The sequence below is a fragment of the Podarcis vaucheri genome, assembly GCF_965113315.1.
Source record: "Podarcis vaucheri genome assembly, chromosome: 1".
Lineage (NCBI taxonomy): Eukaryota > Metazoa > Chordata > Lepidosauria > Squamata > Lacertidae > Podarcis > Podarcis vaucheri.
In genome coordinates this window covers 70266497-70286052 of record NC_138759.1, presented here as the reverse complement: position 1 = coordinate 70286052, position 19556 = coordinate 70266497, and the positions used below count along the sequence as shown (strand labels likewise).

General features: G+C 41.6%; 1 protein-coding gene and 1 long non-coding RNA gene across 4 annotated transcripts in view; one reads left to right on the top strand and one right to left on the bottom strand.

Annotated features, from left to right (window-relative positions):
* GALNT18 (polypeptide N-acetylgalactosaminyltransferase 18) overlaps positions 1-19556 on the bottom strand; it is a 352471-nt gene that overhangs the window by 57712 nt on the left and 275203 nt on the right. For both annotated transcript variants that reach the window (XM_082193671.1, XM_082193670.1), the window contains exons 5-6: positions 17054-17251; positions 15105-15219 (exon numbers count right to left, since the gene is read on the bottom strand). In XM_082193671.1, the coding sequence (XP_082049797.1) occupies positions 15105-15219; positions 17054-17251 (313 nt within the window). The remainder of the gene's footprint in view (positions 1-15104; positions 15220-17053; positions 17252-19556) is intronic.
* Positions 1-19556, top strand: part of LOC309516921 — a 48434-nt gene that overhangs the window by 21764 nt on the left and 7114 nt on the right. For both annotated transcript variants that reach the window (XR_014213065.1, XR_014213066.1), the window contains exon 2: positions 13955-14063. This is a non-coding gene — a long non-coding RNA (uncharacterized lncRNA). The remainder of the gene's footprint in view (positions 1-13954; positions 14064-19556) is intronic.

Below are 19556 nucleotides of genomic sequence, written 5' to 3'. Positions count from 1 at the left end.
TGTTAGCCGCCATCCATCCTCCAACCGCCTCCAGACACTCACACAGGACCTTCACTGCCTTCACTGGTTCTGATTTAAAAGAGAGGTAGAGCTGGGTATCATCCGCATACTGATGAACACCCAGCCCAAACCTCCTGATGATCTCTCCCAGCGGCCGCATGTAAATGTTGAAAAGCATGGGGGAGAGAACAGAACCCTGAGGCACCCCACAAGTGAGAGCCCAGGGGTCTGAACACTCATTCCCCACCACCACTTTCTGAACACGGCCCAGGAGGAAGGAGCGGAACCACTGTATAACAGTGCCCCCAGCTCCCAGCCCCTCAAGAACATCAATTTTGATTGCACACTTTCCTGAAATCCAAACAGGATGGAAGGTGGTATATAAATGTTTAGGAAAATATTCTTAGTAAAATCTATTTCTAAGTATTTGGAATTCACTGACTTCTGTAACAGAAACAAACAACTTTCAGACCATTTGTTTTGATCTTTAAAACCCATTAATAATCTTACAGTCATAATCAATTACTGAATAGAAGCCAGCAAGACATCCTTAGTTAAAAAGGAACTTACGGGAACAAGCTGTTTAATATTACATTCTTTCTGCCCTTCCTACTTTAGCTAATTGCTTCATTATGTACTTTTCACATTGCGTTTGTTCTGAAGGGATTAATTTTGCGCTTTGCTTCATGAGCCATAAAGCTTCTACCATGCGTGGTTAAACTACGTATGTTGTAGGCTTGGGGTGTTGCTGCTCATAATTGTAGTAAATTCCACCATGGACTATGTTACTAAGCAATAACACATTTCAAAGGTCACTAAAGGCACAAAGCGTCACTCAATTGTTTTACATTACATCCATCTTCCCACAAGACACAGAAGAATAATGGATACTTAAGTCATTCTATTGCCATGTATATGTCAAAAGCAGGAACAAGGTGACCACAACTGTTCATTTTTTCATGCTATTGGTTTCTGGCCTCCTAAGTGTCCCTCTCACCCCCTGGGTGCTCTGTTGTGTCAGCAATCTTCTGGTAGTGACAAATACAGCTCCTTGTGGCTCGCCTTAGTAATGAATCACAGAGTAAGAGGCACAATTTTAAAGGAGAGGGCACAGGACACCTCTGCACCGCCAAACATTCAAGCAAATGGGCACACACTCAGTTGTTATGTGGAAAACAAAACTTCCATTTTCAAATTGTTTCTCTTGCCTCTGCTAATTTTATCCCAAAATTGGCCACCATAAGAACAAATGAAGCCAGGTATGCCACCTGGAGTAGGAATCGGCAAGCCACTCCAGTATCCCTGCCAAGAAAACTCCATGGACAAAGACAACAGGCATATAAAAGTTATGACACTGGAAGATGAGCCCCTCAGGTCGGAAGGTGTCCAACATGCTACTGGGGAAGAGCGGAGGACAAGTACAAGTAGATCCAGAGCTGATGAAGCGGCTGGGCCAAAGCCGAAAGGACGCTCAGTTGTGGATATGCATGGAAGCGAAAGGAAAGTCCAATGCTGTAAAGAAAAATATTGCATAGGAACCTGGAATGTAAGAACCATGAACCTGGGTAAGTTGGATGTGGTCAAAAATGAGATGGCAAGAATAAATATTGACATCCTGGGCATCAGTGAGCTAAAATGGACGGGAATGGGCGAATTCAGTTCGGATGACTACCATATCTACTACTGTGGGCAAGAAACCCGTAAGAGAAATGGAGTGGCTCTCATAGTCAACAAAAGAGTGGCGAAAGCTGTACTGGGATGCAGTCTCAAAAATGATAGAATGATCTCGATACGAATCCAAGGCAGACCTTTTAACATCACAGTAATCCAAGTTTATGCACCAACTACTGGTGCTGAAGAAACTGAAATTGACCAGTTCTATGAAGACTTACAAAACCTTATCGAAGTGACACCAAAGAAGGATGTTCTGCTCATTATAGGGGATTGGAATGCTAAAGTAGGGAATCAAGAGATAAAAGGAACAACTGGCAAGTTTGGCCTTGGAGATCAAAACGAAGCAGGGCAAAGGCTAATAGAGTTCTGTCAAGAGAACAAGCTGGTCATCACAAACACGCTTTTCCAACAACACAAGAGACGACTCTACACATGGACATCCCCAGATGGGCAACATCGAAATCAGATTGATTATATTCTCTGCAGCCAAAGATGGAGAAGCTCTATACAGTCAGCAAAAACAAGACCTGGAGCTGACTGTGGCTCAGATCATCAGCTCCTTATAGCAAAATTCAAGCTTAAACTGAAGAAAGTAGGAAAAACCACTGGACAGGTAAGATACAATCTAAACCAAATCCCTTATGAATACACAGTGGAAGTGAGGAACAGGTTTAAGGATTTAGATTTGCTGGACAGAGTGCCTGAAGAACTATGGATGGAGGCTCGCAACATTATACAGGAGGCAGCAACTAAAACCATCCCAATGAAAAAGAAATGCAAGAAAGCAAAGTGGCTGTCCAACGAGGCCTTACAAATAGCGGAGGAGAGAAGGCAAGCAAAATGCGAGGGAGATAGTGAAAGATACAAGAAATTGAATGCAGATTTCCAAAGAACAGCAAGGAGAGACAAGAAGGCCTTCTTAAACGAGCAATGCAAAGAAACAGAGGAAAGCAACAGAATGGGAAGAACCAGAGATCTGTTCAAGAAAATCGGAAATATGAAAGGAACATTTCGTACAAAGATTACCATAATAAAGGACAAAAGTGGTAAAGATCTAACTGAAGCAGAAGACATCAAGAAGAGGTGGCAAGAATACACAGAGGAATTATACCAGAAAGATATGGATGTCTCGTACACCCCAGGTAGTGTGGTTGCTGACCTTGAGCCAGACATCCTGGAGAGTGAAGTCAAATGGGCCTTAGAAAGCACTGCAAATAACAAGGCCAGTGGAAGTGATGGTATTCCAGCTGAACTGTTTAAAATTTTAAAAGATGATGCTGTTAAGGTGCTACACTCAATATGCCAGCAAGTTTGGAAAACTCAGCAGTGGCCAGAGGATTGGAGAAGATCAGTCTACATTCCAATCCCAAAGAAAGGCAGTGCCAAAGAATGCTCCAACTACCGCACAATTTCACTCATTTCACATGCTAGCAAGGTTATGCTTAAAATTCTACAAGGAAGGCTCAAGCAGTATGTGGACCGAGAACTCCCAGAAGTGCAAGCTGGATTTAGAAGAGGCAGAGGAACCAGAGACCAAATTGCAAACATGCGCTGGATTATGGAGAAAGCCAGAGAGTTCCAGAAAGACATCTACTTCTGCTTCATTGACTATGCAAAAGCCTTTGACTGTGTTGACCACAGCAAACTATGGCAAGTTCTTAAGTTCTTAAAGAAATGGGAGTGCCTGATCACCTCATCTGTCTCCTGCGAAATCTCTATGTGGGACAAGAAGCTACAGTTAGAACTGGATATGGAACAACTGACTGGTTCCAAATTGGGAAAGGAGTACGGCAAGGCTGTATATTGTCTCCCTGCTTATTTAACTTATATGCAGAATTCATCATGCGAAAGGCTGGGCTGGATGAATCCCAAGCCGGAATTAAGATTGCCGGAAGAAATATCAACAACCTCAGATATGCAGATGACACAACCTTGATGGCAGAAAGTGAAGAGGAATTAAAGAACCTTTTAATGAGGGTGAAAGAGGAGAGCGCAAAATATGGTCTGAAGCTCAACATCAAAAAAACGAAGATCATGGCCACTGGGCCCATCACCTCCTGGCAAATAGATGGGGAAGAAATGGAGGCAGTGAGAGATTTTACTTTCTTGGGCTCCATGATCACTGCAGATGGTGACAGCAGTCACAAAATTAAAAGACGCCTGCTCCTTGGGAGAAAGGCGATGGCAAACCTAGACAACATCTTAAAAAGCAGAGACATCACCTTGCCAACAAAGGTCCGTATAGTAAAAGCCATGGTTTTCCCAGTAGTGATGTATGGAAGTGAGAGCTGGACCATAAAGAAGGCTGATCGCCGAAGAATTGATGCTTTTGAATTATGGTGCTGGAGGAGACTCTTGAGAGTCCCATGGACTGCAAGAAGATCAAACCTCTCCATTCTGAAGGAAATCAGCCCTGAGTGCTCACTGGAAGGACAGATCGTGAAGCTGAGGCTCCAATACTTTGGCCACCTCATGAGAAGAGAGGACTCCCTGGAAAAGACCCTGATGTTGGGAAAGATGGAGGGCACAAGGAGAAGGGGACGACAGAGAATGAGATGGTTGGATGGTGTTCTTGAAGCTACTAGCATGAGTTTGATCAAACTGCGGGAGGCAGTGGAGGACAGAAGTGCCTGGCGTGCTCTGGTCCATGGGGTCACGAAGAGTCGGACACGACTAAACGACTAAACAACAACAACATGCCACCTTTTGTCTGCAACTGGCAATACAAGTGGCCCATATCTGTTGATACAAAGCTAAACAGAAAACCCCAAAGACACAGCAGGGACACACTGAGGCTGGCGAAATGAACAGTTGGCAATTTTAGTACCGTCAGCAGAGTATGTCAACCTTGGCTTAAGAAACTTCAGGACAATAGTCGTCCGTGATTTTAAATACAGGAGTAACCTTTAGTTCGATTTGCAGCAGGGACTCATCTTTTAAAGCATTTTTTTGCCATTTATGCCCATTGTTTTCCCTTCCTTCTTGGTATGCTTCTCTTCTCTTAAAAACCCTTTAATGACTGCAACAAATTGAAGTGAGGGTGATGTGACCTCTTGCAGGTTAGGGCCTATTCACTGATGATCAATGACAGAGCATACTAAAGGAGGTACTATGGCATGTCAAAGAGAAAAGGAAGTGTTTGATGGCAGGGAAGAATGCTACAAACCTCTTGGAATATTAAGCAGTTAGGTGATGCCATTTTCAGCTATATTCCTAGTTTATCTAGTAAATGGTCTCATCAACAGTTTGCTGCATGTATTTCCTAGTTAAATTGTTACAAAACCTATTCTGCCTGCCCACAGTGCCTTCCATGACCCCTGGGTAACATATGCTTTTCATCAAAAGGGATAAAGGTCGAGTTCCAGGGTATGGATTGAGGGCACACGAGTCCACTAACTTGCTGAAGCTAAGCAAGTCTGGGTCTGGTCAGTGCTTGAATGGGTGATTGCCTGGCAGTCATGTGCATGCTGCATTGGGCTCAATGGTGGAAGAAAAGCAGAATATAGATGTAAGAAAAAACAAAAAGGTTGTATGTTATCTCCAAAACGTGTTTCTCTGACTATAATACTCAAAGCAGAAATTTCCTTCAATAAAGCAGCAGTGCACTAGTTCAGCATGTGCAAATGAAATGGCCAAAATACTGAGAGTGGCCATTGTGGGTCAAAGCGACTTTTGCACCAGGTATCTATTGGTGTTGTGTTGATCATCTTTTCTTTTCTGTGGGACTTGTAAATCACATGTGTGCTTCCTCTAAAATAGAGCGATTATAAGGATGATTCAAAGTGCAACCGGTAATGCTGCCTGTATGTACAATTATACATGCTGCAGCTGCAGGAAGACTGATACATTTGCAGAGAAAAGGGAATAGGAGAAAATTATGTTACTGGTCGGCTATGATTAAGTGGGCTCAGGACATTGGTCATAACATTATGTTTGCTGACTGGGAATGGTTGTGGAACACCGGTATAAAATTTACGGCATGTAATGCCTTAAAGGAAAATATTATGAAAATGATCTACAGGTGGTACATGACCCCAGTCAAGCTAGCAAAAATTTATCACCTCCCTGACAATAAGTGTTGGAAATGTAAAGAAACTGAAGGTACTTTCTATCACCTTTGGTGGACGTGCCCGAAGATTAAGGCTTTCTGGGAAATGATATATAATGAAATGAAAAAGGTACTTAAATGTACTTTTCTTAAGAAACCAGAGGCCTTTCTCTTGGGCATTGTCAGCCAATTGGTGTCAAAGAAGGATAGAACTTTCTTTATGTATGCTACGACAGCAGCAAGAATACTCATCGCAAAGTATTGGAAGACACAAGATCTACCCACTCTGGAAGAATGGCAGATGAAAGTGATGGAATATATGACATTGGCTGAGATGACCGGCAGAATCCGCGACCAGGGGAAGGAGACGGCAGAAGAAGAATGGAAGAAATTTAAAATCTATCTTAAAGACTATTATAGACTTGATGAATGTTAGAATGTCGAGGTTTTGAGAAAGAAAGGGTTACAGCGATATAAGATTAGACAGAAGGAAAGATTAAGAAGACATATGTTTGACAGATTTAATTGGAAGTTGCTGGGAAACTTTGGACATTGGGATGCAGAAAGGGGAGGTATGGGGGAGTCTGAGAAATGAGGTTTATGGGGGGGAAATTATGAAACTATATATGTTTGTATGTCTTTTTATATGTTCGTATTGTTTAAAATTTTGTAAAACCAGTTAAAAAAATTTTTTTTTTTTTAAAAAAAATTATGTTACTGGAGGTTTGACAGAGACCAATGGAATGAGCCACAACTTTATGAAGGCCGAGATACAGTTGGAAATACAGTGATATAGAGGGAAACAATCCAGCTCCATTTTCAAAATAGGGTTGGTTCTTGGGCAAAATGACAATAATCCTGAAATCACATCCCCCAAGTACTACAGGCAGGAGAGCCCACAACGTTCTGTATATAAAGGGCTTTTGCAATTATTCTGCTCGTATAAAGAACATACTGTATATCTTACTTCAGCCAAGTCCAAAGTAATGTTTGGACAAGTCAACTGCACTACATAGGGCTGTCATTTTTTCTTTAAGAGTCAAAATTATGCAGGTGAAACTGTTCCCCCTTCACCAGCATGCTAGGTAAAAAGTATCCTGCTCATTATCCTGTAACTGTTAAAGACCTATGAACTGGAATCAAAAGGTAGACAGCATTATTTGTGAAACAGCTGTGAAACTTTCCCTCAGACTGCTGGTTTTGGGGGACTTCAACACAAATGCCAAGGCAACTGACTCTGGGGTGGCTCAGGATTTCATGGCTACCATGATGACTATGAGGCTGTCCCAAGATTTCGCCGGCCTAATACATGTGGCAGACCACACTCTGGGCCTTGCTTTCTAAAATGAACAGGAAGAGGGTGATCTGAACATGAGAGATATCGGTGTCAGTCCCTTCTCATGGTCTGATCACTCTCTGTTGACATTTATGCTTTCAACACCTCCCCCCCCCCCAGCAGAACAAGGGGACCTATTAGAATAGTCTGTCCTTGATTATTTCCAGACGGCTCTGGGGGATTTTCTGGCTGATATGACTGGCATTCCTTTTGGAGCCCTGGCTGAGACCTGGAACACTTGAATGGCTAAGGCCTCTGACACAATCGCCCCAGAGTCTCTTCCACGTAATGGAGCCTGCTTGACTCCCTGGTATACTCCAGAGCTTAGGGCAAGAAAACAAGCTGAGGGACAGAACAAACACAGGTGGAGGAAAACTCAGTTTGAATGACATCAAACCTAGTGGCAGTGAAGGCATCCTCATTGTGCCATCCTGCAGAGATTTTCCAGGTGGTGGCAGAACTGACGGTAGCTTGCTGTGACTTGTTTGCAAAGCATTTGGAGAATATAATGCTTGCATCCACTGGGATCTTTATTCTGCCAAGTCCTGTTGAATAAGTTTCAGTTAGTAAGGCTTGAGGATGTGGACAAGGTGCTTGGATCGGTTAGGATGACCTCTTGTGCTCTAGACCAGGCATGGCCAAACTTGGCCCTCCAGCTGTTTTGGGACTCCAATTCCCATCATCCCTGACCACTGGTCCTGTTAGCTCGGGGTGATGGGACTTGTAGTCCCAAAAATCTGGAGGGCCAAGTTTGGCCATGCCTGCTCTAGACCCTTGACTCTCTTGGCTGATAAAAACCATCAGGGAGGGTACAGCTGGCTGGGCCAGGGAGGTGATTAATGCCTCCCTAGAAGAGGGGATGGTCCCTGCCTGCTTGAAGGAGTCAGCAGTAAAAGTAGTCCTCAAGAAACCCTCCCTGGTTTTGGAAAATCAACAATTTGACAACATCCTCTTCTTTGGGAAAGTTCTTGAGTGGGTATCATGGACCAGATCCACACACTCTAGGAGGTAACTGATTTTCCAGATCCATTTCAGTTGGGGCTCAGGCCCAGTTTTGGCACAGAAACTGCTTTAGTTGCCCTGTGTGATTACCTCTGCTGGGAGAAAAACAGGGGAAATGTGTCCCTGTTAATTCTCCTCAACCTCCCAGCAGCTTTCCATACCATCAACCATTATATCTTTCTGGAGCGGCTGTCTGAGTTAGGGGTGGGTGGCATTGCTTTGCGGTGGTTCTGGCCCTACTTGGAGGGTCATTTTCAGAGGGTATTTGGGAGGACTCCACCTCATCCCCACATACTGGAAACAAGACCAGGCATAGGCAAATTCAGCCCTCCAGATGTTTTGGGACTGCAAGTCCCATCACCCCTGACCACTGGTCTTGTTAGCTAGGGATGATGGGACTTGTAGTCCAACAACATCTGGAGGGCCGAGTTTGCCTATGCCTGAACAAGATGTATGAAGGAGAAATAGCCCATCCTTTCTTAATGGAAAAGGCATTGGTTACCAAGATCATTTTCAAGTCCTCTACAAATGGAGCTCATTTACTGGGCAGGGAACAAGACCCTGTTGTGCAAGTAATAATTTATAGGTGACAGGGCTGCTGTTATTGTTTTGCTTAAATATCTGATTATTTATTTATATAAGCAGTGTTTTGCAGCATACTTTCTTTCCATTAAATTCTACTTAAGATCCGGGTATGCTGCTTTTCTTTGACATACTAAAACTTGCACACAACTAATTTTATGGTTATTTGAATTCTCTTGTTTGCATGTTTAGAGGCCAACGATAACCTCATTTTCATAAACTAGAAATAACAGTAATCAAAGCTGTCTACAACGTGTGCTATAATTATGCAATCATAAATAATATATTTGATGCATACATCATACATTAATTATTATTCATAAATGCTCCAAGCTATTGATGCCATAAGTCTGCAAAATGTTTTGTAAAGACAAATATCATTTGCGTAGCATGGAAAAATTATAGCACAGGAGGCTGTTTTCTGCACTGCGACTACAAATTGCTTCAACACACTGCTACACAGTACAAGAGAAATTCCAGACTCAAATGCTGTTAAAACAATTCAGTGGAAGAAAACTATATCTAGTGACATGGTAGAGAGGGATGATTTTGCAGATGATCTTCCTCAGGAAAAAAAATATCTGATTCCTTTACCTTCTCCCTACAAGTGATGAGGGCTGATACTGAACCTTCACACCCAGCTCAGCCACTAGGGAGTCTTGTTCTCTTTCAGATCATATTGTACAGCTATGAGTGGCTTTAAGTTTTTAGTAGAAGTACACATGTAAAATCCAATGTGCAATTAGCTCAAACTGTAGGGCTAATTCTCAGATTTGGGGGTGGGAGCACTGAGCTCATTGGGCTCATGAGCACTGGATTTTATGTGGATATGCTCTAATCAAGATCTGGATCCATGGGAGCCCACGATGAGGTAGATTAATTCAGTTCCCCATCACATGCAGGGAGAATGCTCATCACCCACCGCAATGTTCCACAAAGTTATACCTTTCTGCCACCCTGATCTTAAAACAGTTGCATCAATGGCTGCACTACAGAAGCTGTGCCATGTATTTTGTGACACTGCATAGAAAGCAAGGTTATTGTTTGCAGAGTGGCACAGCAAATGGAGATCATGAGGCTGCATTACCCAAGCAATCCGGAATCTAGTGCTGAGCTTTTGCCAGGGCTTGGTCTGAGCACTCATGAGCCTTGTTTGAGCACACAGCCTTGCCATCTGTTTCCTTGTACCCCTCGGGAAGTATCGAGCCTTGCCTTGGGCATGAGAAGCTATAGGTAGAGGCAACATCAAGGTGAGCAAGGCCTTGTTTGACCTGATTGCAGCAAGCCCCTACTACAAGCTACTTTAGATCTTTAAAGAAGCAAGATCTGTGGGCTTTTCTAAAATGATTATGCTTGTGATTAATTCATCAACCATCACAAAAAACCCATACTGAATAATGATGATCACAGATTATGCGACTTATAATTAGTTGCATACTTATAATCAGGGCCATTGCAACTGGCACAAGAGTTTCCAAACTTTTTACCAGTGAGGCCATGGAGTGACTTTTTTTCTTTGTTGACAACCCATCAGGCAATCTCATGACTAGCTCCCAGTGTCACTATTCCTTTAGCTCCTTACATTGAATCGTTAGGTCACAGACACTGTTGGCAGTATGGTGCCTGCCTTGTGAAGCTTTTGTGCTTTGCACTGGTGGAATCTGATCCGTCATCTTGAATAAATGGCATAAAATATGAGCATAGCCGACAACAAAAAATGCCTTTAGCAATGATACCCTACGCTGAGAACAACCTAGGCAGAGTATTTGGGGCTTTAAATACTAGCACATGGGCACATGGGTGAAACTGGCAAAGAGATAATTTACCTCAGATAAACCACAAGCACAATCCCAACAATACTTACGAAGCAATAAATGCAATCAATTTTGATTGTGTTTAGTAGCCACTTATGCATCAGATTGTCATACATCTGTAATCTAGTCTAGCTCTGAAGACTGTCTTAAAGAACACCTCTTTTTAAACAGTCTGTGGACTCCAGGAAGCATTATTCCATGCCATTAAAAAAAGACACAAACATGTCATGGATGGTTAATGAGACTATTTCAAGATATTATTCTAGGTGGCATTTGACAACTGCTAAATTTTAAAAGACCCACGCCTGCTAGTGAAGGGATTTTCAAGTGAATGGAAATTCTTTAATGTATTCCAGGAATGTACTATTACCCAGAAACTCTAAATGATGTGTTTAGGGGCCCTATCTTTACTAATTGGCTACGTGCTCAGTTTCAGATCTCCTGTTTTGTTATTTATGGAACATCAGATATAATATTAAATCATGCTGTTGTTTCTCAGTGCTCATTAATTTTGGTACATCATGATCTAACTACTATTTTCCTGGAAGACCATTTTGGGATGGGAGTGAGAAATTCAAACTAACTCATTGAAATCAGTCTGCTGTTGTCCCAAATGTTACTTTCTCCACCCTCTTCAGTCCAAGGGTGGGGAAACTCCCCCACCCCTGCTGTTATGAATTGCAGGTCACTTTTTGGTGGAGACAGAGGTGATGTTGAGCAGCAGCTATAGTGTCAAAGCCAAAAGTGTTCTTTCTTAACTAATATTGAATGAAGATAGCCCTATTTCAATTCTCATCAAGGTTATCTCAAATTAGAATTCCCACTTCCATGCAATTTCCGATTCTGTTCTTACTAAGAAGTAAGCACCACAAGGCTGGAAGTGGTGATTGTCAAATAACTTTACAGAGGGTTTTACAAGGCAAGAAAAATAAGGAGGATGTAGGAAGGAAGGAACTCTGATGGGAAAGAAGGATGGGGCATCTTCAGGAAATTCGGCCAAATCAGTGGACCACAGGATGGCCACCTGTGCTTTAGCCTTTAAGGATAGCAATGTAGGCTCTGTTTGACCCAGGTGTCTCCAGTTCCTGGTCTCTAATATAAATGCATCTTAAAATTATTTTCCTAGCATTTACTACATTTATATACCACCTTTTCCTGCAAGGAGCTGAAGGTGGTGTGTACTGCAGTTCAAATCCCCTCTCAGCTCACATTTATCCTCACAACAATACCTAACGGTAGGTTAGGCTGAGAGATGGTGATCAGGCTAAGGTCATTCAGTGGGCCGAGTGTGGATTTGAACCCTAGTCTCCCAGGTCATGGGTCCAACACTCTAACCATTACACCACCCTGGCCCACACTTGGACCTTTTTCACACATGAATTGGAATAATGCCCTTTGCTCATGAGAAACAAAGAAGGAAGAAAAACTTTGCTAAGGAAAAAGATGGCACTATACATCTGCATTATCTAGCATCTCTGATGTTATGCTTCTTTTTAACAGTCACCTTATAAATATTCATCAATCCTGGTATTTAGATTAGTCCTGAATTATGAAGTGTTGGTGGCACACTGCTAAAATTTTCTGTTCAATACAGAGTTGAAATTTTGTTTTGATGCAGCTGCAATTTTTTTTTGGTCAGGCTAGATGTTAGATAACATATGCTACACCACTGCACACCGTTGTGCTTTAAAGATGAAAGTATTTTTATGTAGGTCAGGTTGGGCTTCTCTGGAGAGAGCAAGAAAAAAAATGTTGGGAAATGAAAGCAATATTGGGTTTTATTTAAGTGATCCAGCACACCCCAAAATTTCAATTACACAAAGGCTTGAGCTTTTCTCTAGCCCTGTCCATCAATGTGATCTTCAGCCGTTAACTTTGGCATAGGATAAGCCAAGCTGACTGGCTAGCATATTACTTGAGAGCTTTGGGGCCATATTCTGTCATGCAAATTGTTAGGAAAGCCTCATGGGTAGATGTTGATCAAACTCCTTGCCAGTGTAAAGAAACTGGAAGTCAGTCAGCTCAAAATCAAAGCACTATCTATCTATCTTCAAGCACAGTGCACAAGTTCAAGCAGAGAAACCAGCTTATAGGGGTGGTCTCATGACTCCCGACCCTCTAGTAGGAGCTACAGAGGAAGCTCCCATCTCTTGTCTGTAATGTAACATGGTGAGGAACTTGCCCTTTCTTCTGATGCAGTAATGCTTTATCTTTGACAAGTGAGAGGAAAAAGTTGAAACGGGAGAGAGTGAAATGAAAGTATCTGTAGTACATTTTGTAGCCTCAATGTTGTACTTGAAGTAGTTTTCTTTACCACTTATTTATAAATATTTCTCTTTGCCTTTATAATAGGGCCTGCGATCCAGAGAGTGTAAGCCATGCTGGATACCATTCCAGTCCAGAGACTATTCTGAAGTTGTGGTGTTCAAACTATACTTTGGGTAGAGCTGAGCCGAGCATTCTGAAATTTTCTTTGTCAACTATTTGTTGGGCAGAAAGGGGAGAAATGACCTTCCCTGGGGAGGGGGGGGGAGTCGAGGTGGGGAACATAAATTTGAGGTAATAAAATGAGCCCTGGTGGATGCAGCCAAAGGCCCATGCAGTCTGTTCACCCAGAGGCCTACAAAAAGTTTGAAAGCAGGACATGAGACTAGTATTTGGGGAGAAAGTGCTGCCTCTAATACTACCTAGCATTATGAAGGTTTTTCATTGTCTCTACTACTACTACCGCTACCCCTATGTTACTCACAACTTCCCACCAGCCACATTTCCTGGAATGCCTTGCAAGTAAAAACACAGCATGTCACATTGTGTGGCTCCCAAGACATTTCTGGAAGTGAATGGCTGCTAAATGTCTGAGCATTTGCCTCTGGTGTGGGACGTATCACGTCCTCCTGGATTGTGGCTACACCATGCATGCTCTGTGCCAATGACCTAAAAAGCCATAGAAGGCAAATAAGAGCTGTGTGCTGTTAAGCTGTGCATGGCATAGTTCATAAATCTATTTTTGTAAAGTGGCTCAAACCAATCCAGCTGTCTTCCTTAGGATACTTTCACTTGCTCTAAAAATCAGCTGGCCCTCTAAAAAACCAATAGTATTACATTTTTTGGAAGGAGTTAGAGAGACTGAAATGAGAAACATAAATCACATAGATTGTTGCTAATAAACTAATGGCATTGAGCGGAATGAAAATTGTATGATTATACAGACTCAGTATTCTATAAATATGTACAGCCTATGCTGAGAAGGAAGAGCACATCTGTCTCATATTTTATCGGCTTCTAAAGTAGCTCAACTGTGTTTAAACAAACAGATGTGTCTGGAGGGTGCTGCTCTTGCTACCAACAAAACTTTAATTAAAAGAGGGCGATGAATCTTATCCAAGGTTCATTTGTTCAGAAAAACTTTAAAATATTTAAACAATTTTACACGATCATTTTACAGTACTTAACACTCAGCATTGTTTATGTCCTTTCTCTTATTTATCTTTTCCACAGGCTTCTAAGGTAGTCGGTTTTTACTTCTCTGTCATAACACAAGAAGAAGTCATGGACATCCTATGAAGCTGAATGTTGCAAGATTCAGGACAGAGAAGCAGCTGACCAGGTACCCTGCTCCCTACCCAGCTTGCACAGGGGCACAAATTTGGGTCCACTGGTGAGGTGGGGACTTCAATTCACGGAAAGGCAACTCTGGATTCAACGCAGTACTTTTGATAAACACACTGACAGTCGCCCTATTGGCAAATATCTAATATGATTTTACACTTATATCAAGGTATAAAAGTATGATGGGAAAATGCAAAACACCTTCATTACAATTATGCAGTAATGGACTGGGGGGGGATATCCAGAAAGCTTTTGAACAGGAACCAAAAGCACAAATTAACCAGTCTCTCTGACATGCTGAGACAGCACCAAGGTTTCAAATACTTTTCTTCTGTATTACAGAATGGTAAAAATAAAATAAAAGAGTTATTGATTGATAATCTTATTAACTTAAAACATATTATTTTTCATAGCGGTAAAGCAATCAATGTTTGTACTCCTGCCAAGGGAAAGTTATTTATTGATGAATTAAGGAGTAATATTGGGCTTATTACATAAATTAGAAGACCTTAGCCAAGATTCAATATAATTTTTGATGAACAGTAAACCAGAACAGAAAGCTGTTCTCTTATCTGTTTGATTATTAATTAATTGAAGCTGAGGAAGAGCTTGTATATTCAAGATATGTAAGATACTACTCAACAATATATTATTTTCATCCAATACATTTGTACCTTCTTGAACAGAATGCATTCCGGGAGTCTGTTTGACTCCTGGAACCGTTCAAAAACCAAGGAACCAAGGCGCAGCTTCCGATTGGCTGCAGGAGAGTCCTGCAGCCAACTAGAAGCCGCGGAAGCCATGCTGAACATTCGGCTTCTGGAAATCATTCGAAAACCAGAACACTCAATTGTTCGGGAGCCGATTTGTTCAGGAGCCGATTTGTTCAGGAGCCAAGGTGTTTGAGATCCAAGGTACGACTGTATCTGTTTTTTGAGACTCAGAATCCAATCTTTTTGTGTGTTTCCAATTCTGACTTCATCATCTATTACTTTTCCCTCATCTAAAGTCTGCTAGTTGGTTCCCGATGGTTTCTTACCCTGATCCCAAGTTCTACGTTTTCACCTCCATAGACCTCCATGCCTTCATCTAGCAGACCAATCTCCTGGAAATATTCTCTGTCTACTATGAAGCATCCAATTAGTGCAGGGCTCCTAGACAGAAAAAAAGCAGCAAATATTAAAACACTGGAATTTAGTCAGCTTAGTGAATTTCAGGTATGCCTCTTTAAGGTAAATTCCCCAACCATAAAATTTGTGTGTCTTGTTCAGTCCCACCTCCAATAGTGGGATAAATTAACAAAGATCTGGCTTGCACTCAGAATAAGCTGAATTTTCTTCTGGACTGGACCAAAGCTGACCGAAGCCGTGAGCAACTTATTCATCTCGGGTACTGGCAGGAACCTGGTATTTTGGTGCTATTACTGAAGCATCCACTCTAAGGTATTAATTGTGGCCCCTCAAGTAACCAATGCATTCCTTGATTACATGGCTGTCCTGTTTATCCTCAGAGAACCTCAAAATAGTTTACATGGACCTCCTACGATATCTCCTACAAATAGTGTCCAGGCTAAGACCTTTGTAACTAACAAAATAAAATGCATTGCAAACTTTTTGCAGTCATAAAGACTCCATGTAGAACTGGGCTGCTCAAATGGGTTTCTTTAGCCCAGTTAAGATTACATTTGTGGAGATATCAATGTATGAATGGAGATAAGCAGCATTGTACCCATTGGCTGCACATTCACCAAAAGCTATTGGCAGCTTTTAGTAAATGCATGGATGGGACAAGGACAGCCAGCACATGCCATGATGCTTTGTTATCACCACATATGCTAGCTGCACAGGGCTACTGTGTGATAGATACTGATGTTGCAAAGGTTTCAGAGAACATTTTTAAATGCTGGTCTGAAGTGTGGCTGACTCCATCGTTCATTGGACTCAGCCACTCAGTTCAATGTAATGACTCCAAATACTGCCATGCAACAAGGGGAGGAAATGTTCAGGAAGACCTAGGCATTGCATCTTTTGGCCTCTTGTCTGGCTAGTCTTCAATGGCATTTGAACTGGTTGAGATTCAGCCACACAGTATTTATAAAGTGGCTGAGAATGGAACAATTAATCTGGCTTTAGCCCTACTCTTGCTTTGTCATGCAGGCTGGCAAATAGAAAAATGTCACTTGTGCCATTATGTGAGCAAAAGAAGTGCACTGGGGACAACAGGATGCTAATTAAAGGGGACAGGGGGTTGTTATAGAACAGGATACACCATTTTGCATTCATCAAGACAATGATAATCAAGCTGTGATAAACTGAGGCATCTGCTCCTGATGTGATCGTAAAAAATCTTTTTAAAAAATTAAATCACACCCCTGAAATCTCCCTTCCCTGCTTGTACAGATGATAAAGTGTCAGCTTGGAACTAGGGGAAGCTGTTCCTTGTGAACTTCATGATGAAGAAAATGCCAATCATTCCTCATTATGTTGCATCAAGACATCAGTGCTATGCATGGGGGTGGAGGGTGGGGAACGAAAGTACACTCTTCACAGCATGGCAGATTTCCCAAATATATCCTCAAGAAAAACAGGCTTGCTTTTGCTGCAAACCTGCATATTTCAGCCTTTTTTTACAACCAGCCATGGCCTTCCATTACAGTGTGCCAGTGACTGTATAAATAGTGACAGCAGCTCTGTAATTTGTCATGGTTACATAAAAACAGTATTTTATTGGAACTGAAAATGCCCCACTGTGGGTGAGCTGTTGGCCACAGGGGTTTAACCAAATGACACCCAAATCCACCCGCATAATTTGAATTTTTTTTAATGTAAGAAGAGGCCAGATGGATCAGACCAAATGCCTATCTAGTCCTGCATCCTGCACTGGGTCTACCAATACTAGATGCCTACAGGAGGCCCTCAAGCAGGATATGAAAGCAGTAGCCCTCTCTCGTGGCTGTTTCTCAGCATGACTCACATTTACATGTTTTACCTTATAGGAGCAGTTGTGTTTTCCAACTTCCACCATGACTTGGGTGGGTTTAAATATCGGCACCATAATTCCCAATCAAACCCTTGTGCAGACAGAGGATACTCTTCTATTTCAAAATTGTCATATTTGATGTTATCAAATGATGGCGAAATGACTCTTTTTCTGTTTTCCTTGATTCTGGTTAGTACCGGTTCAGCCCTAAGGGGTGGGGGGGGGGAGAAGACAATCAGAGTGTTCCAAGAGTTATAATCATCAGCTTAATTCCTATTTTCTTCCTTCATTTTATTTTAAATTTCTATACGACTTAGTATATTAAAAATTTCTCTAAGCGGTTTACAAAAAAACTGAAGCAGCAACAGTCAACTTTAACAAAATATTATAAAAATACACAGTTACATATAAAGATGTTCCATTAATGCAAAGTTTTAAGTATATAAAAATCTATAGCAATTCATTTTCCTTCTGATATACCATTCCTCTCAGCTTCCTGGTTCTCATCCAGGGTCCAAACTCTCAACTCACCCACAAAAGTCTCACAACAAGAAAAGTTCCTAGAAACACCCTGGTATCTCACTCTAGACTTTCTTTTTTATGGACAGGACAAGGTGGATGGTATTTCTTTAGGCTGCCCACAGCTGTGTTCCATTCAGCTGCACTTTCCACACCCAGTTCCAGGTGCAGCAGGTTTGTTGAGGTCAAGAGGATGGGGAAAGGAGCCCCTCCCACTCATAGCTCTTCCTTCTCCCTCTCTCTTCTCTTCCTGCTCTGAACTTCTACTGATGTCAGTGGGATCCTTTAACTTCACTTAAGATCTTTAGAGCTCCTACACACAACAGTTTTACCATTTAGCATGTTTCCCAGTTACTTTCTTGCCTCAGTGATAAGAAGAGATTAGGACTTTCATATTGGTGACAATTATCCTTACAGCTTACAGCTGTCAAACGATCAAGGATATCAGCAAGAACAGAGCTGTCCTAAGATTAAAGGCTTCTACCCTTTCAAAGAGTCTTCTTCTATCAAGATTGAAATCAGAAAACAAAACATAATCTTAATTTAGCATGTTTTAGTAATTGGCCAGGTGAGGCAGCCAAATAATTAGAAGAAGTTGACATTACAGTATTCCAGCACTGGTTATTTTTTATTTTATTTTTTGCCCACACATTTTAAATGGTTATGTTTACTCTGCATTATAGTTTGAAAGTTTTATCGATGCTAATTCGTTGTGAATGTTGATTCTTGCTTCCATTTTACTGCATCTGGCATGAGCAGTTTTATGCATGCCCATTGTACACCACCTGGAATATGCTTGGATGAAGACTTGTCCAGATAGATTTAAATAAATTAATAAGCAGGCACTATCAGACACTGAAGATATGAAATACTGAACAGCGAACTTCAGCAAATCTCCAGCAGCAAAGGAGTATTACTTATTATGTAACGGGTTTTTCCTGAAGCATGAATCTTTGACATACACTATAATTAAAGCCACTAATGAGTAGAATAGGTAATTACATTGGACAGTGCCTGGGGGGGGGGACTCTTCCAGAAAAGTTATGCCCTGTGATCTGTGGCTAATTTCCCTGAAAGCATAAGGTATATCCTTCTGTGAAGAGGCATGTGGGAAGCAACCACTGATATAACCAACAACCATTTCCAGGATCTTCATAACTATAGTTGTGATGTAGCAACCACAGAAGCTGTGGCCTCTATATCTATGACTGTCTGCACAGCATGGTGGGTTCATTCATGTGAGCACAATCGAAATGGCTGGGTTAGTGCTTGGGTTGAAAAATAGTTATTGCCCTCCATCATGAGGAAATGGCACTTAAAACGTACTCATAGGCCTTGTCCTTTCTTAGCCAGCTAGGGATTCTTAAGAAAAATGTTGTCAGCTAACGGATGATATGGTCTCATTTGTTCTGAAAGAGATTATAACCCCCCTTCCCCAATTATAGCAAGAATCGGTTAAGCCCTGCAATGATTCTCCTAGGAGGAGAACTGTTTGTGCCTGACCTGCTGCTTTCTCCATTTATAACACACCCCATTGCTTAACATATCACAGTTTGCTATTGGAAAGTTGTGATGATTTCCAGATTTTAATAATTACTAATTTGGCAGCTTTTAAAATATGTTGAATTAGTTTCACAGTCGAATAATTATCAGAATCTTTCTTGAAGAGATTAATTGCAGTTTTAGCCAGAACAGCACTGATTATGAACCACTGTTGCCCCCATTTCCGTTTTTTAATACTAACAATTCTGGGCATTCCCAGAATTCCACATGCAAATATGTGGCAATGTGCTCCAACACAGGTTCCTTCTTCTGATATTTACTTTTCCATGCCACAAGGCATATTTGGGGTTACATGCACTGAGAGGCAAATATTAAGAGTCTGGTTTGTGCAGAGCTTATCTTCAGCTGGAGGTGGAGGAACCAGCCCATTAATCTTGGTCTGCAACCAAGTTCTAGGTAACAACAGCAGATGTGGGTGATTTAGTGGGAC